The following is a 22,526-nucleotide window of genomic DNA, read 5'->3' on the forward strand; positions in this document are numbered from 1 at the left end:
CAGAACAGATTAAAAGTTTAATAACTGCTTAAAAGGTAAAAATTACTAAGGTTTTCTTTTGTGGGGAAAAAAAAAAAAAAAAAAAAGAGTAGACATTTTGCTTGGATTCCCAGACAGCCATGGTGAAACATTCCTGCTGATGAATTTTGGTCTTTGTGGATACGACTCAGATCTTCCCTGCTTAGGAAATCTGTGAATAGTGGACACTTTAACACTATAAAATCCCTCCTTGGTACGGAAGAGAAGATGAGTAGAAACAAGAGCAAGCTAGAGAGAAAAACAGGTTATTGAGAGCTGCGCTACAAGCACTTAACTTGCCGTGCAGCTTGGACTGCAAAGCAGCACAGAAATGAAGGAAAGGCTTGGGTGAGGAAGCAGGGGGTGACATCCCCTGAGGAGATGACATCCCCTGAGGAGGTGACACCACCTCAGGAGGTGACACTGACACCACCTCAGGAGGTGGCATTCCCTGAGGAGGTGACATCCCTTCAGGAGGTGGCATCCCCTGAGGAGGTGACATCCCCTCAGGTGACATCCCTTCAGGAGGTGGCATCCCCTGAGGAGGTAACACCACCTCAGGTGACATCCCCTCAGGTGACGTCCCCTCAGGAGGAGACGTCCCCTGAGGAGGTGACATCCCCTGAGGAGGTGACACCACCTCAGGAGGTGACACTGACACCACCTCAGGAGGTGACATCCCCTCAGGTGTCATCCCTTCAGGAGGTGGCATCCCCTGAGGAGGTGACATCCCCTCAGGTTACATCCCCTCAGGTGACATCCCCTGAGGAGGTGGCATCCCCTCAGGACGGAGAGCTGACGGACCGGCATGAGAAACGAGAGGTGTACCAGCAAACAGCGGTTTGAGCACCCATGAACAGAAAAGTTCTGGAATTCGCAACCACTGGGTGCTGATGGCCTTGCTGAAATGCACAAATAGCGTAAAGCCCTGCCGCTGGGTGAGCCAGCCTTTCGCCCGTCACCGCTCAGCTCCCTGCTCGGGCAAACTGCGATAAAACAAAGAATTGCTCTCCTCGGTGTGCCAAAGCGCTCCCGCGGCCGGGACAGGCTCTCTTAAAATAGAGACCATGTATGTGGGGGGGAGCTTTTCTTTAGGAATGAGATACTCGCTTCGAGGAACACCTAAATCTTCCAAAGGAGAGGAATTTATGGCTTCTTAGAAGAAACTAATTTCTTCAACCCTTGCTCAGACTCGAAAACGTCATGGGGATTAAAGGAAACAGCTGACATACAACAGACAGAATTTCTTGTTTTAAATATAATGTATGCATAACCATAAAGGATATATGAATATGCAAAACGTGCATTGATTTAAGGGTGATTCATTCGTTCACAAGACATACTTTTAGTAACTTAGCATCCAGACGTCCATAATTCTTTGCTTTTTATTGTCTTGCAATTGTCCTAACTCTAAACTTTATTACTCTGATTGTATTATTATTTTTATAACAATTTTATTATTATTAATTATATATATAATTATAAATATGTATATATAATTATATATATAATTATATATATATATATTATTATTAAACTTTTAAAATTTTAAAAACCAAGCGATTGGCGCTTTTCACAACCGCGAGCTCCAGCCGCCCTCACGGGGCCCCTCACGGGCCGCCCTGCGCGGGAGGCGGGGCGGGGCCGGTCTCGCGAGACTTGGGCGGCGCCCGGTTTGAACGGCCGCGCCCGCGGGTGCGGGGAGCGGGCGGCGGCGGGGAGCGGGGCCTGCTCCGTGCGGGGCTGCTGCTGTGCCGGGTTGCTGTTGTTCCAGCCTGCTGCTGTGCCGGGTTGCTGTTGTTCCGGCCTGCTGCTGTGCCGGCCGCCGTTCCCTGCAGCGGGTGGGGCCGTTGCTGCCCCGCGGAGGAGCGGGGCGAGCCCTTTCGGGCCGCAGCGGGTGTGGGGGTCGGGCTCGGCAGGAGGGGACAGCGGGGACACGGCGCTGGTGGCACACAGCGCTGGCACAGCCTGGCTCTGTGCTGGCTGAGCGCTGAGGCTGTGCTGTGATATTTGGTGTTCTCTGTGGTTCCGACCCTCCCAGGAACCTGTTTGTGGAAGGTGGTCAGCTCCGGAAATCTTTCCTCCTGAGTGTGCAACGTGGTGGGTGCAGATATGGACTTGTGTAAGTAACTGGCTGGAATGGTCGTGGGAATGCCTGGGCTGAGGGAGAAAAAGCACCCTGGTAATTGTGCTCCTAATGAGAAAAATGCACGGTGCTTCTGACAGAGTCAGAGCACAGGCAGCTGTTACTAGTGGCCCTGGGGAATAGGAGTTTAATCAGAAGAGCTGTGCCAGAGTGGGAGAAGAAAGTTGGCCTGCCAGGACACTGCCTTTTATCTCCTATCCTGTTACTTTAATTAAGGAGACTTTGAATGGTTGAATAATCAAAGTGTGCAGCTCTCAGCATAGAATCGCCCATTAAATATGTGAAGATATTTGGCCAAAAGTGAGTAACTCTTGTAACTCAGTAGAATAAATGAAGACTGATGTCTGTTATTTCCTCCCTCCTGTTTACTCGCCTAGCTACCCATTCAATTGATCTTAAAACGTTATTTTCAGAGTAATTTACTTGGCCTCATGTATAATATGAAATTGCTAGCAATTATTTCAGTGTACAGCTTCTTGAACAAAACTACTTGGACTTCTTTGGTTCATCCAGAACTGACTAGGAAAAATTGAGGCTGGCTGTGCTCCAAAAGGCATACTTGCTATTCTCCCTAATAGTCAGCAGGAATGTGTGAATAGGAAAGCTATTTCTCTTTTCCTCCATACTTCAACTATAAAATTAATAGAAAACCCATACTTTCTTTTGACTAGTAAATAATTTATTAGCAGCTCAAAGTTATTGTATGTGAAACTAGAAGGGAACTGCAAAAGAAATTGAAGAATTAAGAAAGAGTGGGACAAAAATCCCCCCAAAAAACTCTTAAAAACTACAAGTGTACCAGAAGAAGATGACCCTGGCTGTAGCCTTTTTACCTGCCCCAGAGGCCAATTGCAGAGCATCCATCCTTTGGCAGCCTTGCCTGCTCTGACTGTTTCTAAACTGTCTGACAGCTGCCTAACTGAGATTTGAATAAGATTTGCATTTATGTGGGGGTTTAGCTTGTGATCTGCATGTTCATGAGGCAGCCAGCAGGGTTAAGCCTGTTCTGAAAAGGGACTGCTCTGAAGGACTGTGCTCAGACTCATCCAGCCTAGACAACTGTTGCTTTTTTTTTTTTTTTTTTTTTTTTTTTTTTTTTTTTTTCTTTTAAAGGTGCAGTGGAAGAATAAGGTCAAGAGATACTTCAGTGTGCTTCTGGAGGTGAGTGTAAACATGTTATTCATTTAAGTTAGTAATAGGACCTGCCAAATAGCTGTGTTGCTTCTATACTCTTGTCTGATCAGAAAATAAAGCTATTTATAAAGTTCTGTTTATGTAAGTGAACAATGATTCATTTATCCTCTGTACTAATGGAAATGCATGCCAGTAGTTGTTGCCTATGTTCTTGTGTTGCTACACTTTGCCTTAAGCAGTTAATTATTAATTTCTATGTGGTATCCCTGTATTAGTACTATACTGGTGATTCTCAGTTATTGGTGTGCAAAATTCCTGTGTTTCACTGGCTTATTTTAGTATAAGTGCAAAACCAGTATTTCAGGCATTACAGTGGTTAGAGGTGAACACTGAGGTTGCAAAGCCTGGCTGGATAAAGATTCTTTATATATGTAGCAACAAGTGAGGAGAAAATGCAAAAACCAGAATGTGATCATTTCTGTCTTGTGCCTTGGACAGGAATTGGCACAATATGGGTACAATTACTTCTGCATGTTAATTAAATTCTTTTCTACTAGGAGAAGCTGGGTAATTCCATGAGGGGTTTTTCATGCTGAATAAAAGATAGCAAAAAAAAGAAGTGCAGGATGAATATGACAACATTCATAAGAATGATGTATGTACCAGTAAGAAATGGCAACAAATAAATTGCTTCTGTGAGAACAAAAAGCAAGAGTCAGGTCTTCAATACAGAATTACTTTACTTATTACATTACTTACTCTGAAATTATGTAAAAGTTATGGGGCCTAACTTTGACAAATCTACTGCAAATTTTTTTGTGTTTTTCACTTGCTGTTATTTCCTACTTTCTTAGAAAACTCTTGGCATAGGTTGTTCAGAAGCCTGAGTTACTTAGCATTTTCTTAGTAGGATATTTTTGCAGCAGGCCGATTTAGCAGATTTGGGAGCAAGCATTCATATAAGCTTATGGTGTTAATTTGACTTGATCTTTATTTTTTTAAATATTTTGTTTTTTGGATTTACTTTGACTAACTTTTTTTGCAAAATTCACCTTCTGTCTTCCGTTATACTCCACTGTTAGAAAAGGATGAATTTTCTGAAATGTGGCAAGGTGATTGATTACCAACAAGTAAATTTAAGTTTTGAAAGACTCCATGAACACTTAAATAAATGCAAATCCCTGTGTTAAACTCTATATATTTTAACAGGGCTTCTATTTTTGACTCTTCCCTTCCTTGCCTTTTATCTGTTTCTCTATCCCACATAATGTTATTAGGAGTACACTGTCCTGCTAAGGCAGCTGCCTACGCCAGTCTTAAGTGTTATTTGTGTGCACAAGAAATGCTGGACTTAGTGGGGCTTGGTTTATAATACAGAGAAAATAGTGTCAGCCAAGTGCACAGCAGTGTTTTTCTAAGGTTATTTAATTGTCTTGTACTTGGCAAGAGAGCTCTATCCTAAATTAACTCTGGCTGTGATGTATGAAGAAGCCAGGCTGGGTGCACAGGAGTGCTTTTGGTGCATGTTAGACATAATCAAAAATAAGACAGTAACCAAGTTTATGAAGAAATAACTGTTATTTTACTGTTCACAGATCTGCTTGTGAGCTCTTTTTGTCTTGTATTAATGCAAAAATATATTATTCTACCCTGGTTAAGAAAAGAAATCCAGTAACTTCTTTCAGCTAACTACTCTTATCTGTGAAATATACTTACTGCAATATATTTTTTAAATAAATTTTTTTGCAGTGCTGAATAGGAAAAGAAAGAAAAATGGAGGCAGAGACCATTTTAAGTCTTAAACAGCAACTCAAGGAAGCAGAGAACGAGCGAAGAAAGGCAGCACAATATGGTTTGCATTTACTGGAGTCCCAAAATGAGGTTCAAAATCAGCTGGATCAAACACGCTGTGAATTGACTGAGAAAACTGAGGTGACGACTGCCTTTTCTTCTCAAAGCTCAAAACCAGAACTTCATTTTATTTTAACTGTTTTCTGAAAGGCACAGGTGTTTTACATGCCTTCTATCATGTAGATTAATTTTAATAAACCTCTGAGTAGTTGTAGACAGGGCTTTTTTCTCAGCTGTAAGACATTGAGCATAATTGTATCTAACCAGGAGAGGGTTTCATAGCTAATTATGCATCAAGTGTTCAGTATCATGTAGGACTAATTGCCTTTAATGTAAAATGAGTGCTAAATGCTAAAGTAAATTTGTTTCAGAGCGTGTTTGTCCTCTTCTTAGCAATCCATTTGTGTAGGCTCTCCCAATCAGCTTTATATCACTTAAAAGCTGTGCAAAGAATGTTACCAGCAAGACTGTGAAATGGATTTCTTCTCTAGTGAAGTTTTCACGTTTTCCAAATACCCAGGGGTTCTGAACTTTTTAGCACATTTTTTTGCAGCTCAGAAAAAGGAGTGCTGAATTGTAGAGGTACTATTTAGCTGACCAATTTTCTTTGTAGGAATTGTTCAAGAAAATTTCAGTTGGGCAAATCTCTTCCACTTTTCATAAAGGCTTTGGGGGTCATCTTTGTGTTCTGCCAGCTCGTGTTTCAGATAAATTATTCATCTTCATTTAGTCTCTTTCTGGCTGTGCTTCTGTCCCTTCTCCTGGGATAGAGCTGAAAGGTTTGATTTGTAGCAGCTGGAGGGTTGCAGCACCCTGCTGTTCTGAATGGACAAAATTTTATTCTAGTCAGTTCACCATTAGTAAGTTTTGTGTGAGAGGCAGCTGAAGGTACAAGTTCCAAGGAAGCAAGGGCAGGATCATCCTTTCCTTCTCCCCAGCACAGAGGGCAGGTACTGAGCTGTCAGACTGCTCCCTTAGGTTGTGATCCTGTGTGAGAGGCTGGAGCCACCTTCTGAGCCTGGCTGGTAACTTGGATTCCAGGGGTGGAGGGTAGGAATTGTGGGCCTTCATACAGTAGAATAATGTTTTGTGTGGCAGCTGTGCTTACCCTCTCTTTAGCTGTGCTTTAAAGAGATTCCTTAAAGCTTTTGAATCTCTCTCTAGCTCTCTGTGCTGGTTGAGGCAAGTAATTCAAGGCAGTGCTGTGAACACAAGTGTGGGTTCTACCAGCAGGCACAAAAGCCTCTCAGAAAGCTCTGTGTGCTCTTCTGCACCAGCGTGCAGACAGGTTCTTGCTGGGATTTTGTTGTTCTTGGCTCTGGCCAAGCAGTGCACTCCCAAACCTGTCCTATGGCCACTCTTTATCTTTGTGTTAAAACTCATGCCCTAGGTGTTTGAGAGCTAAGCCTGTCCTTGATAAGCTTGTGTCTAGGCCACAGAGGTCACTTTGATACCTGACAACTTTCAGTTTTTTATTGAATTCTGTTTTGTTTCTCAAGAGTTAGGTTATTTTGAAAAGGAAAAAAAAAAAATCTGCATGTTTAGATTGATTTGGCTTCCTTATTAACTTATTGCTTTCAAGATTCTCTTTTTCTTTTCCTTAATTGCTGGCTGAATGAAAGAGTAAAATGAAGCAACCCTTTGTAATTAGCAAACATGCAATCAAGTATAGATAAAGCTGTTTAAAAAAATTACTCTTTACTCTGGAAGACTTGATGTGATTTATTATGAAACAGACAATTTAGCTGTCTTAAAACAACTATTGAACTCAGCTGTTCAGCTTGATGGACTGTAGTAATTTTTAACATAATTGGGTTCTGTAGTGGTAGAAAGGACATACAAACTCTGGCTAAATTTATGACACTTGCAGAAAAGATACCCACACCTTTCATGTTGGGTAAAAAGAAATACAGAGTTTCCATGAAGAAGAGAATATTTCACAATCAAATTATAAACACAGCATTTATAAATCATAACATTTTAGAGAAGTAATTTTTATTTTTTTTAAAACACAGATATTACAACTCTAATTGGCATTCCAAACAAAAAACTAAATGAGCTACAAGTATCTTGATTCTGAGCCTGTGCTTTTTCATAAATGCTTAGGGAACAGTGTACAATTACATCTGTATTTATTAGTGTGTCATTTCTTTCAGAAATTTGAACAAGAGAAATACACACTGCAGAGAGAAATTGAACTCAAGAATCGAATGTTGGAAAGTTTGAATTTTGAGTGTGATTCCCTTAAGCAGCAGCAAAATGTGCAGCTGGAGAAGCAGAAAGAGCAGCTTGACAGAGCCTATGGACAAGAAATCAGTGACCTTAAAAACAAGGTTTGATAATTAATATATAGCTAAAAGGTTGTTAATACCATTTTAGATACTATTTGCTTAACTTATAATAGCACTCGTAACTACCAAAAGAGATAATAAATAGTTACAATGTGTAGTAGCTTGTTTGCTTTTTGACAATCTGTGTAGTCACTTATGAATTACATGAATTTCAATGCTTATTTTTAAAAGCTTGTGTTTCCAAGATATTTTCTGTAATTGGAACAGTCAGGAGTATTGTGCTTTTCAAGAATTCACCATGAAATGATACTAGTTAGTTCTGAACTGTTTTTAAGTTGGAGAACCTGAAAGCAGAACTGGATGAAACCCGACTCTCAGAGAAACAACTGAGACAAAAAGTGGAGCATCAGAAGGAAATAATTGCTGCCAAATCAGAAGAACTGCACATGATGTCTGAGCGTGTCCATGAGACCATGTCTTCAGAAATGCTCAACCTGCAGATAGAGCTCACTGAACTCCAGAGCCAGAAGGTGTGTGAGTAGCACTGAGTTTGCAGTGTAGCCTAGTTGAAGATGAAATTCTGCCCTTTTGCTCGTTTCATTTTTAGGTGTGCTGTCTGCAGTGCCATGTTAGGATTGGCTTTTATTCAATGTGCACAGCAAAAAGTAACAGCTGTAAAGCTAGGCTTTAATACCCTCTCTTCTTCAAGATAATATTTTGTATTAAAACTACTAATGAACGTCTTTGGTTTACTTAGGCCTGCTTGTCTTCCAGTTGTCTTAAATATTTTTCATTCCATGCTTGTGTTTTGTTTGTTTAGGCCAATGATGAAGAAAAGCTGAGTGAGCTGCAGTGCAGTAAAGAACAGTTGGAGCTTGTGAACAGTAACTTACGTAACCAGCTGGAGCGGCTGCAGGGGGAGAAGGAAGAGAGGGAAAAAGAAGTTGTCTTTTACTGCAATGCATTAGAGGTATGCTTCTAATTTTACTTCACAGTGGTAGATAAACCCCAAATTGCACAACGTGTGTTGCCAGATTTTTGGTGAAGGAGGAGTTTTGAGGAGTTGAGAGAGAGGGGGAAGAAAAGGACAGTGGTTGGTCATGTCTGGTGTTGCCTGGTGGTAAAAGCTCTCTGTTGGCCTTGCTTTGTGGCAGCTGTGAAAGGAGAGCCTTTGCATGGCACTCTTCTGCCTCTTGGGGACCTTCCCACAGGTCACTGGTAGAATTCTTTTTATTTCAAGTTCTGGCCGAATGCCTTGGAGAATCTTGAACTGGGAAGTAGAGCATTTGTTACTGATGAACACAGCGGGGAGAGTGATCTGAATATTGTGACTCCAATTGACAAACATCAAAGCTTACCCTTAAAGGCTTTTAGTTGTGCTCTTGTCCTCAAGAACAAGTGGGATATTAAGTGTTTTAGTGAAATGAAATTAATTTGTCTCTTAGTTACTAGAACTGTATATACAGTGAAGGACTTCAGTACAATATAATCTCTGCTAAAGTATAGGAAATTAAAAAGAGTTAAAGCTATCTGATTAAATTTGTGTATGCAGTACATCAGATGCTTAAATGACCAATATCCTCTTTGCTTTAATCTAGAAAGCTCATGAGGCTAATCAGGAGCTTCAAGTTCAGCTGGATCATGCAGTGCAGCAATCTTTGGACCCTACAAGTAAAGGCAATTCTCTCTTTGCTGAGGTACAACTATGCAACAGATGCCTGAGAAGTATTTTCAGTTTTCTTTCTTATATTGTACTGAAAATATGGGAGTATCTGCACCTGATCTGGCCAGCATGTATCTTTATTCCTCAAATATGACTTCAGTGTTGATCTGACATGTGGAAAACCATTTCATGCTCTCTCTGAAGATAAGGAGTTAGTAAATTTAATGGAATCACTTCAAGTTATCTGACTGTCAAGTCAAAAGTTGTGACTGAAGAGTTCATGATGGTTCTGTCTGCAGCTCTTGATTTTGTGTTCTGCTGATAAATCCATCTTTAATGTAGAAGACAGCATGTGAAATATTAACAGTTGTTGATAAAAGCTGCCTTCTTGAAAATGTCTGGATGTTTGAGCTTTTTGGGAGGGTTTTGGAATTGGCTTTTGAGTAAGAGCTAAATGCATAGGGAGCATTATGTTTCATGTAGCATCCAGGGGATGGGTGAACTTGGGAGACAGTTCAGATTATTTTAAACTGTTGTGTTGCCAGTGGACAAAAGTATTCTACAGCAGCACTGAAGTGTGTGAAATGTTACTTTATTTTGATATCAGAAGAACACAAGAAAAATCTGTTGCATTTCACTGGTTGGGCTTCTATTCACTTCTATCAGAGAGCAAAGACAGCAGCCTGTATTTTCAAGTACTGTTGCTGGAAAAGCAGTGTTTGCAGACTGAACACAAGTTGCTAGGCAGCGTGTCCTTATCAAACTTATCCCAGTGACTGCAAGTGTTGTGATTTCACAGTAATAATTGTTCACAATGTTCTGTAGGTGGAGGACCGTAGGGCAGAAATGGAACGACAGCTGATCAGTGTGAAAGTAAAATATCAGTCCCTACAAAAACAGCATGCATTCAGTAGAGAACAATTGCAAAAAATGAAGGTAGGATGATTCCTGTAATACTCCAGGGTGTCCTTGGGTCTGATAAGGCCAAGGGATTTGTTATCTTTAAAATACGGTGCAGTAGCCTGGAGGGAGGGAAATGGGAGAAAAAACAAGTGAGATGGTGTTGTGCTGTTTGACTCCTATGGTCCAACAGCATCCACCTTACAGTGAAGGCACCATGTTTGCTCACTTTGGCAATAGTTGTTTAATGGATAAAAGTAAAACACAACTCCTGTCAGTAAAACTAGCATTCAGTTTGTCTTGGTAATTGTTTTTCCTTTTCTTGTCTAATTCTTGTACTACATGAATCAGGTATTTGTACATTAACTGTGGTTGTCAGGAATGAGTGTAAAGAAAAAGATAAGGTTTTACCACCATCACATTGTAGGGGTTTGGGTTCTTCTATCTCTGTGTTGCTTTATTGTCTTTGTCCATATTTTTTTTCTTGCTTTTTTGGTGTAAGAATAAATCATAACTTTCATAATTCTTTAAGTTAAACTCCACTGCTACAAGATGGGACCCTGTTGGTTAATATTGTTGAGGATTACTTAGCAGAAGCTGATTTACAAGACAAAGTCAATGGGATGCTGCAGAGCTGCCAACTGTTTTCATGTTGGTCTCATGATTTTTCCAGTGCTAAAGTGGATAATTTCATTTTGATTAACTACTTGGTCATTTGTGGAGTAGGTTGAAAATAGTTCAAATAATGGTCTTAAAGAAGAAAAACCCTACTGATACAGCAAAGATTTGAGTGAGGAAAGTCATTGGGTAGGATCACTTCCTTTGGAAATATTCTCTGTGATATAGAGTAAGTCAGTTATACTGATTGAATGGTGTAAGAAACACACCTAATACCAAAAGTACCAAAAATGGAGGCAAATTGGTATCCTTGTACTAGTACTTAATGCTTTTATTTGGAATTCTTTCTAAATTTTTTCTGGTAGTATTGGAGATGGGTAGTTAGTTAGAAAAGCTGTTTTGCTTAAGCTGCTATCTCAGATCCTCTCTGTGTTGTGCTGCATTGAGATGCTGCCAGTTAAAGCTCAATCTGAGTTTAGCTGATATCTCCACTAAAAGCTGCTTACCCCACAGGAGAGGTAACTGCTGTTGCATCTTTAGTTGAAGAATCTCACTTTGTGGTAATTACTGGTAAATCCTGAGGCTCTGACTCCTGAGCAGAATGTACACAGCACTCCTGGGAAAGCTTTCCCACCTCTAGTATATTTTTCCTAGTCCAGAGCATCCGTTCCAGTTTCTTTAAGTTCCTTGTTATGTAGATCAGCTGTAATTTGCAATTCTGACAATTAGCAGGAGGGCTTTTAAGAGAAAAGGGAAAAAGGTTGAGTGTCTGTGCTTGGCAGCTGTGAGCATAGTTTTAGTCAGCCAGTGAGGTGGAGTTTACAATTTTGCCTCCCTTACATCCTGTAGAAGCTCTGAGGATATGATTGAATCTTTCATTAGCTCTCATTTGTGCACAGAATCATCAATACCCTTTACCTGACATAAGAGATTCTATAGGGTAAATACTCTTCTCGCTTTCCCTCTAATCTAATTTTTCACTTGATCCTTTCCCTGTGATTTCTCCCAGTGTTACCTTATCCATACTGACTAGACTGATAAAAATGCCTGTTTTCACTAACACCTTATGAAGTCTTTAATTTATTCTGTTTCTTGTTTAAATGTCTGATGTAGACCCTTGTACTTCAATAATATTAACACCAACAGAAATATTGCTGTAAATGTAAGATTTTTATAACTTCTCCTTTACAATGACAGAGGGTGTTCTTTTGCCTGAAAGGATGTATTCCATTGGAGAAGCAGAAAAAGCTGAAATTCTTGGGTTGATATTGTACAAGGCAAACATGGTGGTGTTACATCTGAAAACAGAACTGAAAAAATGAGGGGTTAAGCTTGTGGAATTTCCTAAGTGAGTTCTCAAGGTGCAAATTAGCCTAGACTGAGACTGGCTTCTGGATGGCTTGGTGCTGATGGTGTGGATGGGTAATGTTGTGTGTGTCCTTGGCAGAGTGTTTATGTGCTCCTCAGCCAGTACAGAGATGAGGGGGACACCTCAGGACGGCACTGCTCACTGAGATCTCAGCTGTCCTCATGCCTTGGTGGTGATAATTGCTGGGATTATGTCACAAAGGCTGAGTTCAAGCATCCAGTGCTCTTCTATATTCAGGTTTAGAATGACAAGGCTTGAGTGCCCAAACAGTTTTGTGTAAAAGGCTAGGATTTTCAGTTACTAATCCCAGTATTCGTTGTAAATAGTTTTTTCCTCTTTTCCAGCTGCAAATGGCTACACTGCTGCAGCTGAAAGGTTCCCAGGCAGAATTTGATCAGCTGGAACGTTTACAGTCCATGTTAGAGCAAAAAAATGGTGAAATAGAAGATCTTCTTATGAAAGTGAGGCAGCTAGAAAAATTTAAGGTATGTGGTTTTTAATTAACTGGAAAATTGTAATTGGAAGCTAAAACATGAAAACTATCTGAAGTCTGTGCTGGGGTTTGAAAAGGGATCCAAAAGCTGACTCATATCTTTTATTTGACCTGAATTGTATTTTCCAGCTGGACAATATTACACTCCTCAAGTGCAGAGAAGCAGAAAATTATACCCCACCCAACACCTGGGTTGAAGAAACAATTTTGTGTCCTGTATGAAGCACCTTCATATGGTTTATAGTTACTTCTAGCATTTAAATTCAGTTACGTGGTCAAAACTCACTGAGCTGTGACATCCAATTTTTCTCTGGGAAGGTGTAGTCATTTGGCACTTTTACTGTGTGTGCTTAGGCTTTAGCCTTTGGTGTCTCACTATTGAATTTCCTGGATATTTATTTTCTTGATGTGTCTTAACTTTGCAGCTGAAGCATGCTCTTTTCTAGCAAAACTGATGTGCTTAATTATCCTTGTAAAGCAATTTTTTCAGTCCTCTTACGCACCTTGAAAACATCTTGTCAGTATTTTGAAAAGTGAGAAACACATGAGGATTTTTATATACACCAGTGTAATACTGCTGATGTTTGTTTCCACAGTGAAAAACTGGAGCCTTTCTTAATTCTTGCATGTTTCTAGACTTGTTTGGCTCTTTCTTATCAGAGCTTTGGAATGCAAACAGGGGTGTATTTGCTTGTGCAGTAGGACTCTGCTTTCCAGGATAGCCTCCTGTATTCTGTATTTAACCCAATAACCTGGTGTGAAGCCAGGTTTAACCCATTTAGTAATAATTGAGGCAGCATGATTGTTTTACCAGTTTTGTCATGTTTAAGCTTGATCTGTACATAATTTCTGTCCCTAGACCATAAATGAGTAGTGTTGGGACATTGAATGATTGATTCCAATAACCACCAAAAGTGTCTACAGGCAGTGACTGACAGAGGCCTGAGAGGTCTCTGGGGCAGGATTAAATCTGAGTACTGCTTGTTCAGGAAAAAAAAAAACCCAAACAAAAACCCCAGAGTCACATGATGCTGCATTTATAACATCTTTACTATGAACCAACTTCCCCATCTGAAATATGTAATTGATTTTGAGATTTTGACTGTTGATTAGAATGGCTGGTATGCCTCTGGGGTCCAGCTGCTGAAGCCTAGAAATAAATGCTGAAAAATTCCCTGTGGCTTAACTAAATACCCTGTGTTTTCAAGTAAAAAACCAAGAAAGCTGTTTTGCAGTGCTGCTTGCAAACCTGGAGTTATCTCTATTTTTTTTTTCCTTTTTTCAGTGGATGAGAGAGAGCTGTCAGTATTAGTGCTATTTGACATTTGTAACAAATGAGAAAGTACTCAGAGCAGCTGAGTTTTATCTTGTCTTTAAATCCCTCTATGATGAGGCTTCCCCATCACAATGCATAGAAAATTTCTCCTAAGAGCTAAGCTAATGTGCTTCTGAAAGGTCACTGTTTGACAAGCTGACACTTGTTCTTTATCAGAGTTTATATGAGAATATGGAGGAGTCCAGACCTGCTAATGGTGCAAAAGGAAGCGATTCTGAAAATGGGTACTATGCAGATTTACTGCAAATTAAACTTGACAACTCAAAGTAAGTGCTTCCAGCCTGAAGCCCTGGTTGTGCCAGGGTTATCTTCTTGGTACTTGTTTTTATCCTCCCTTTTTTATTACTGTTTGTATGCACTGACTGCATGTGCAGATGAGTTTTGTCCGTGCTGTGGAACCAACATGACTTCGTTATAGGACTGAGAGTTGGCTTTTTTTGTAGTTTGATTTATATTTTAAAAGGTAACACAGAAATACTGCTTATGATTATTGGTTTCTTCCAGAAATGTTGTTAATACTCCTAATACAGGGCAATTGAGACCTTCAACCAATTGAAAGTTAATATGTAAGAAATCTGTATGAAAAGTCTTAGTCTTAGGCTGTGTGTGTTTATTTCTCTTATAAAATTAAGATAATAACACTTAAAATGTTTTATAGGACAAAAAAGCTTGATTTTTCCTACTAATGTATAAATACCAGTTTAAGGTGAAGTTCAGTGCTCAGTTGTTGCTTTACTAAAAGAGAAAAACCCAAACAATTCAAGTATGATTGATTTTATAATTTTCCTCCCATCCCAGCAAGGAAGCTGAAACACTGAAAAATGAGCTATCCCTGCAGAGAATGAAAGCTCTGTATGAGAGCCAAAGGGTCCTGGAATTTGAAAGGAAGCTCTTCACAAATGAGAGGCATTTGCAAGCTTGTCAGAGTGAGAATATGAACCTGCGGGTTATGCTGGATGAGCTGAAAATGAAATATGAACCTGAAGGTAAATACTTCTTTTCTATTTGGGAAAATATAAATTTTCTTTAGAAATGGAATGACATTAAGCAGGAAGACATTGGTTTAGTTCCAGAATTTAATGTTTAAATAGCTGATTTTCTGAAATAACCTGATCGAAAATCTGCTGAGCTGAAGTAGAAAAGCCCTGCCTTGCTCAACACCTCGCTTGAATATGTGAACACTGACTAGAGGAGACTAAAGAATGCAGTTTGACAGTTAAAAATGGCAGTGTTTTCAGGGACTTTATAGAGCACAGGGAGATAACCAGACTCAAGTGGGTAGGATCAAATCTCAGGTGTTTCCCATAATAGCAGCAATGTCTTTGTGGTGATGAGAAGTCTTGGCTGTTGAGGTGTAGGCAGCTGATGGAATCTTTGGAATAAGGTGCAAAGCATTTACAGGAAAACAGTTCAGTAGCTCAAGTTAATAGGGATTAAATTTTGGCTAGAGAGACCCACCTGACAAGCAGCTGCTACCTGAGTATGGGCGAAGCAAGGGAGCTGTGGAAGAAGAGGATTGTATTTAAACTGAGAGCAAGTTTGTATGAGATACTAGTATGAAACTTCCCTGTGAGGGTGGTGAGGCCCTGGCTCAGGCTGCCCAGAGCAGCTGTGGCTGCCCCATCCCTGTAAGTGTCCAAGGCCATGTTGGAGCACCCTGGTCTAGTGGAAGATGTCCCTGACCATGGCAGGGGGTGGAATGAGATGTGATTTAAAGTTCCTTCCAACCCAAACAATTCTGGGATTCCATGAATGAATCAGATAGGGAAGTTGTTTTTGTTCACACCCAAAGGATTTAACTTCAAAATGTTACTTGTGGAAGCTTACCTCAGCAGCCTGCAGTTCAGAGCATTTAATTTAAAGCCTTAGTGAAAAGACTTAGTGGATGAGAAAAAAGATGTTGTCCCTTTCAAGCTAACTTCTGTTGGGATGGTCAGACTATATGAAGAAACATTCTTTAAGGGTTATAAATTGTCTATTAAGAATTATTCCAAGCTCTTTAGTAATGTGAAATATTCTTTTATTATTAACTTGTTGGAGGACAAATAACCTCCAGCTTCTTTTGTACAAAAAGTATATTCCATTTTTCCCTTCAGAATTACTTAAAGGTTCTAAAATTAAAAAGAAGAGGGAGAGAATTACAACGAACATGACTTGTGAATACTTTGACAGCAAAAATACTTCAGTGAAAGAAACTGCTCTCACTCAATTGCCAAGTAAGGAAGGGAAAAAGATGACTGCCAAGAACCTTGAGCAAAGTGATGCTTCTCCAAAAAGACAGCCTATCCAAGCATCCCCACTACATACAGCTCTCCAGGCAATACGGAACATTGTTGAACCTGAAAGAGAAAGAAAAAGAGTTAAAATTCAAGATGAGAATCACGTCGCCTTTACTTCGAATACCATAAGTGGAAACAATTCCTCGGCTCCAGCTGTCCCCAGGTCAGTGTCAGCTTCTGTCTATGCTCCAGGCAGTCAGCACAGACCTGCATCTCTTTTCTTTCGCTGCATGAACTGTGCTCTCCACTGCTTTATCTATTTCCTCAGTCTTGCATGCAGTGTCATTCCTCAGCTCCGGCCGCCCACGCTCAACCTCTCGCTACCTTTTAGAAGGACTCAAACACTGACTAATAAAAAAGACTCTCGAAACAGTCTCTGAAATAACTTTCCCATTGCTTGAAGACATATAAGGTGTGCAGGTAGCATGACAGCTCACTTGGTTTGCTCCAGCATCAGAAACTTTGTGTTCATGGTCCCCTCAAAACTGCCACACGGCTGTGTTACAGCTCAAGGTAATAAAGACAGCTGGAATCACGCTCATTTCATGCCCAGTTTCAGCCCCCAGCCACTTCCAGATTTAGCTAAAAGCCTAAAAATTATTTAAGGAATTCTTCACCTGAATGGTGTTAACTTTCATTGTACAAGATAATAGAGAATTCATTAGCTGTCTGTGTTGTCAGACAAGTGAAATGCATGGTCTGGATGCACAATAGCTGGAAACACAACTGCCAAATTAAGATGAATTTTTTCCCCTGAACTGAGAATTGAAGTTACTTTTTGCTAGATGATAAAGTAACTGAGAACAGTCATTATGTCCATCTTTTTTATCCTGGTAAAAACAATGCTGACTTTGATTTTCTACTTTTTCAACTATTGCTTTTTGTATTCTCTTTATACTCTTTGTAAACACATATTCGAGTGTTTAGGGGTAGAAACAAGTCTAGGCTGGTCCAGAGGTTTAGGGCTTGCAACTTGCTAAGAAGAAGCTGCTGGGAGAAACAGCCAAAGTTAATGGCATTCAGGGTAATTGGGTTGATACTTTGGCTCTTAGATCAATTCCTCAACATTGCATAGATGTAATAAACAGATTTAAAGTAGCCAAATATTGCAGTCTTCTTAAACTGTGGAGAGAATATGGCAGAAACAGCAGTTTTAGCAGCTGTGTTAAAATGTGGGATTGTTGGTGAGGAGGGAAGATCAGGAAGGTCAGATGTGGATGAAAGTGGAGAGGAAAGATTGGAATAATTTAGTGGTGGTGTTGGGTTTTGATAATGTCCTCTACACATAAAGGAACAGGCAGAATGTAACCTGATATGAAACATTTAACTTCTTCATATTGCTTTGGGAAAAGAAGTTCTAATGTCTGCTTGCGGGAAACTGTTGGAAATAGTTTATGGGAACTGAAGGGGGAAACCTACTGGAGAGGGGGTGAGGAGTGGAAATTATTTATGAAGTTAATGCTGGAAAGCAAAGAGTAGGAAAAGTGGAAGAGGAAGATGAAAACATAGTTCAGTGGGAGGTTTCTAATCTTTTACCAATTGCCGTTGGTTCAAATAAGGAACAAAAGATTAAAAATATTTGAAAAATAAAAACCACAAACACAATTAAGCTGCCACAAAACTCCATATAAACTGTTAAGCTTTTTTTGGTGATACTATGAGTCTGTAAAAGGCAAATCCAGGCAGAAAATTCTGTTTGTTTCTGATTGTGTTAATGAGCTACTAAAACCACAGGTCATGATACTAAGCTAACATTAAGGATTTACTTACCCCTCATCTGCTGTGATGTGCTATAAAATAGGAAGTCATGTTAAAGTCTGAACATTTCACAAGCTGAATTTCTAAACACTGAAAGAATTTTTGGACTGTTCTGTGATGGATGTGGCTGAACCTTGGGCACAGAAAATATTGGCAAATTGATCAGGAGTGGGGACCTGGAAAGGACGAGTTTGTGTGGGAGGAAAAAAATAAGGGTGGCTAGTTGTCAGTGCTAACCTTGTGCTAACTAAAATGTGATGCTGCAGCTGAAAAGGCTGTTGGGGTCTGTGGGGATTGGTTTTGTGCCTGGAATAGTTTTTGTGCAGTAATTAGTGGAGCTCTGACATGGGCTCAGGAATTGTGGGAGAACAGAGCTATTTTAGCTGTGAAAGGTCTGCAAACCTTATTTCTAGAAAGTGGGGTTTCAATTTGTCATCTCAGCCCAGGAGGTGATGAGGAAGTGGTCAGAAGAGATCTGGGTGTGCTTGTGGAGGTGACAAACTCCCTTGTGTGAAGAGACTTCCTTGCTGAGGGGATTTAAGCAGGTACAGCTGGATAATCTCAGTCAACACCTCTGTGTGCAGGGCACCTCTGTGTCCTTTCAGGGGGCTACAATCAGCACTGCAGTAGCTCATTAGGTGGTGGCACTGATCAGGTTATGAGTGTTGAGGCTACAGATTAAAATATTCAGGTGGTGATTATTATTTCTCAATGCATACTATCAATGCAAAGGTTATCTGCAGTGATATCTTTTGTTTGGCCAACTAAGTGGTCAAGAGAAATAAACATTTCTCTACTGAAATGGTTTTCTTCCCTTCTTAAACTGAAATAGCAGACTCTAGCCCTTGCTGCACAGTTTATATTGCATTGAGATTTGTTTGCCTGAGTTTGATCTAAAGAAGAGCTTGGATGTCTAAGAGCTTATTTGCTCCCTTAAATTATTTGGTGGGATTATATACACCAAACCTACTTCTCTTGGGCTTTGTCCAATTGCCTGTGGCCATTTGGCTCAGCAGGAGATCTGGATAAACTAATAATATTCTTTGGGGTTTTAGACACAGCCCTCAACCTTGGCAAGTAAAGCTCCACCTGATGAAACAAGTTCATCATCCTTAAACAGTTAGAAGGAGCAGTTATATCTCAGTTTTGGTCTGTAGAGTCAAAGCTTAAATCATGTCATAATTTCACCAGCATTTGCTTGAAGTATTTAACCACTGTCTGTTCATTCTAATCCATTCCCTTGCTAACACCTGATGAACCAGAACAGGGCTCTGAGGGCTGGGGGATGAACCTCAACTTGCTGCCAGCTGCACATCAGCTGCTCCTCCCTCTCTTCCATAGGACACATGAGAGCATTGGATGGAAAAAGTTTGTGGGTAAAGATGACAGAGGTCATGGGCAAACCAGACTTGGGGAAGATTAACTTCCTGCCAGATAAAGACAGTGGGGCAGTGAGAAAGAAAGGAAGAAAACTGCCCCAGCCCTTTTTCCCAGGCTCAGCTTCATTCCCTCAGTCCTGGCTTCTGTCTCCTCCCCAAGAGGCACAGGGTGAATGTGATTGCCAGAGCTGTTACATTAACAGGCTAAGAGAATTGTATAATACCATAAAAGGGCAATATTATGCATAAATCCACTTGAGCTGCTTTGGGATGTAACTTAAGTGAATGTGGTTTTTATTTGTTCTTCTGGTTTGAGTTCTTTCTGCTTGTTTATGGGGACTCTGTTGGCAATTTTGGCCACTAGACTAGTGGTTTTGGTGGCCTTGGACAGGAGTTGTTAAAAGGCAGAAGAGTGGGAGGGACAAATGAAGGGAATCTACCATAGGAGCAGGTTCATGGACAGAAATTCTCCATCCCCAACTGCAGCTGTTGGGGGTGTGCAAACTGCATGATGGCTGCTGGGAACACTTGTTTTTTTCCTTCCTTGAATAATTCCTTCTAGCTGTAACCACATAAGGATTTGGCCAACTCAGAGTGAAGGTGACCCTGGACTGAAGGTGCTCAGCCATCAGAATTAGAGTTTAATGCAAAGCACATGGTGGAGCAAACCCTGATCTAGAGGAGGTACACAGCACAGCCTGGTATTCTTCAGCCTGTTGAGACAGTGCTTATAGGGAATAACATGCACAAGGCCTGCAATGCATCACACTTCAACAGCAATCTGAATCTGTAGCTGAATTTCCCCAAATTTTTTGTTACAGTTCCTTTCATAGTCCTCAAGTTCAGCTGTGCCTTTCTGTATTGCAAATAAGTCTCTGAGTAGCAGCTATTTGTGTTGGGAAAAACATCACTGAAAGAAGCTGTGCATGGTGTGGGTGGCTCACTGGGGGTTCCTGAGACCACTAAAAATCCAAAAGATCACCAGAGAATTGCTTTAATATGTGTGCTGATAAACAAGTGTAGAGTTTGTGTTGTTATATAAAGTGATGTTTAATTTGGAACCTCATTTTCCATAATTTTCTTTGTGAAAACAATCGTGTAACAGTCAATGGACTGTGGGTAATTTGGTTGGGTAAAATATCACTATTCATCAATTGTTCTAATGGTATGTTTGCATATTCATTAAATTAAAAACAAGATTTAGGCATCTGAGCACAATCTAATGCTTTGATTTCAGAATTATCTTTTTAACAGCAATGAGACATTTTTATCCCCATACACATTTGTAGCAGAATTAAAACTTATCAGTAGACAAATGATACTGTTTAGAGCCTGAAAATAAATCTTCCCCCAACTGAAGATACTAAGCTGAAGGCCATAGTAATGTAGGACAAGCTTGAAGGGAGCATATTTTAAGGGTAGGTTTTTGGTGGTGTAGAAGCAAGAAGCTTAATTTCATCCCATTTGTATGATGTTGCTCAGACTCTTCGCCTGGAGTTGTGCTTTTGGGGACTGGATCTCCTTTCTGTGCATGACTGTCACTGGTGTTTCTGAAGGCTGATCTCAGCCACTTCTAATATTCAATAACCTTCCTTACCAAACATTTCAGCAGCTGAGGTGTGGGAGGAGGCTTTAAGTGATGGAATGTGATTAGGATTGATATGAAAATGCTTTGGTTTAGTCTCATTTTCTTCTTAAACTGTGCTTGCTCTGTCTCTGTATGTGGATGGTCTTGTTTGCCAGTTGGCTTGTTGATTTTGCCTAAATTCTTATTTTAGTTCTGGTTTATATTAACTAAATATATATTTAGAATGATTGCTTTGCCTATAGGTTAACAGCTGAATCCAGATTTGAAACTACAGAAGAAGATAAGAGAGAAACTAAAATCTCAACAGAGAAGAAAACACAGAAGAAAAGACATTCCACATTGTATGTGTCTTCTAAGGCAAGTTCTGAAACTCAGTGTGCTCAGCAGTAAGTCACTTCTGCAGGGAACCTGGACAGTTTGGGGTCCTGCTTCAGCAGGAGCTGCTGAGTGAACTCTTGTCTCACATCAGGTTGCTCACTTGAATATTGATCTGCCTGCTGTTATGAAGGGTGTGATTGCCTGGCAGAGCTGCACTTTTGATGCCTTCCCTGAGGGCACCTCTAGTGTTCCCTGCACTTGACCTGAGGCGTGGCCTGTTCTCTGCTCTTGGCAAATTCTCTGAACACATTCATTGCTCTTTCTTTGAAGCACAGGGCTGTTGTGGAGAAGTTCTGGCTAACAGATTTTATTACATGGTAAGACAGACTAGACAGGGTTGATGGAGAACTCAAGTGAGTGATGTGCTCCTAAATTTCTTCCAGTTTACAGATTCAGAATTCTTAATATATTTCCTCCTAAAGTGTTAATTTTCAACTTTCAGGCTGGCATGTTTGCAAAGGTGCATGTGAATCACTTCATGTGTTTTGTTGGTCAGTGTTTGAAATTGTTTGGATTCTTGTATTTGTACTATTAATTAAAATAAAGGTTTATTTCTTTCTTTAGAAAATGTAGTCTGTATTGTATTTGAAAAGACACATGTATCAATTTTTTAAATGAAGGTGATGTCTTTTGTAGAACTTTTTGTTTAAAAAAATACCTCTCAATAAATGATAAGAAAGTGTAATGCATGCGCTGTGTGTCCTGTTTTTAGGAGACAATTCTGTAACTTCCTGCAGAAAAATTCTGACGAGACCTTTTAAGCTAGGTATTTGTATGGAAGTTGGAGTACTCCATTTGAGTCATGATAGTACAGTTTGAGCTCCCTCTGGTGAATGGATTAGCCAGTTTCTAAATAAAAGACTCAGTAATTAAGGTGGAAGTTCTTTAAGACTTCTTTTAAAATCCATCATGGAAAAGAATACATTGGGGAGCAATCTTGCAACCCCCTGGTTTGTTTACAGTTCTGCCAGGTCTGAAGTGGTGCCTGGGATTTTGTTAACTCTGGTGACTTTAGCTCACCAGTCACTTACCTCAAAAAAAACTGAATTCTGATCACAGCAGAAGTGACTAAAAAGGTGGGAATGTCACCATAAATGAGCACATCTCCCTTTCCAGGGAGCTTCATCTCATTATCAGAGCATTTCTGCACAGTTCTGCTTAGGCACAGCCCAGTGGCTGCTACTTCTGTTGGACAAAATAATCAGAAATTTGTGTGTCACAGAATCATATTTTGTCACTTCACTGCTGTAAGAAATTTGCTATGTAGCTGAGTTTAACTTTTACTAAGGTATTATTACTGACAGCAAGTGTATAGCCATGAAATA

At 40.1% G+C, this 22,526-nt stretch overlaps 1 protein-coding gene across 2 annotated transcripts; it reads left to right on the top strand.

Annotated features, from left to right (window-relative positions):
- The first annotated feature begins 1,856 nt into the window (after positions 1–1,856).
- On the top strand, positions 1,857–21,890 carry SPDL1 (spindle apparatus coiled-coil protein 1). 2 transcript variants are annotated; one of them, XM_021531858.3, is made up of 13 exons: positions 1,857–2,140; positions 3,278–3,325; positions 5,048–5,230; positions 7,306–7,482; positions 7,776–7,970; positions 8,261–8,410; positions 9,039–9,137; positions 9,929–10,039; positions 12,335–12,475; positions 13,976–14,085; positions 14,618–14,805; positions 15,916–16,261; positions 21,066–21,890. In XM_021531858.3, exons 3-13 carry the CDS (start codon positions 5,072–5,074, stop codon positions 21,211–21,213), a joined length of 1,824 nt encoding a protein of 607 aa, XP_021387533.2. In that variant the 5' UTR covers positions 1,857–2,140; positions 3,278–3,325; positions 5,048–5,071; the 3' UTR covers positions 21,214–21,890. The 2 variants fall into 2 exon arrangements, with proteins under 2 accessions (XP_021387533.2, XP_021387534.2); XM_021531859.3 differs by lacking the exons at positions 1,857–2,140; positions 3,278–3,325 and adding an exon at positions 3,395–3,439.
- The last annotated feature ends 636 nt before the right edge of the window (positions 21,891–22,526 follow it).

The sequence above is a fragment of the Lonchura striata genome, chromosome 15 (genome assembly GCF_046129695.1).
Source record: "Lonchura striata isolate bLonStr1 chromosome 15, bLonStr1.mat, whole genome shotgun sequence".
Lineage (NCBI taxonomy): Eukaryota > Metazoa > Chordata > Aves > Passeriformes > Estrildidae > Lonchura > Lonchura striata.

What these genes read in the sequence shown, in the direction of transcription:
- SPDL1 (XM_021531858.3), top strand. Translation starts at nt 5,072, where the DNA reads ATGGAGGCAGAGACCATTTTAAGTCTTAAACAGCAACTCAAGGAAGCA. An exon ending in AATTGACTGAGAAAACTGAG is followed by an intron (nt 5,231 to 7,305) that starts GTGACGACTGCC and finishes CATTTCTTTCAG; the next exon opens with AAATTTGAACAAGAGAAATA. An exon ending in TCGGCTCCAGCTGTCCCCAG is followed by an intron (nt 16,262 to 21,065) that starts GTCAGTGTCAGC and finishes CTTTGCCTATAG; the next exon opens with GTTAACAGCTGAATCCAGAT.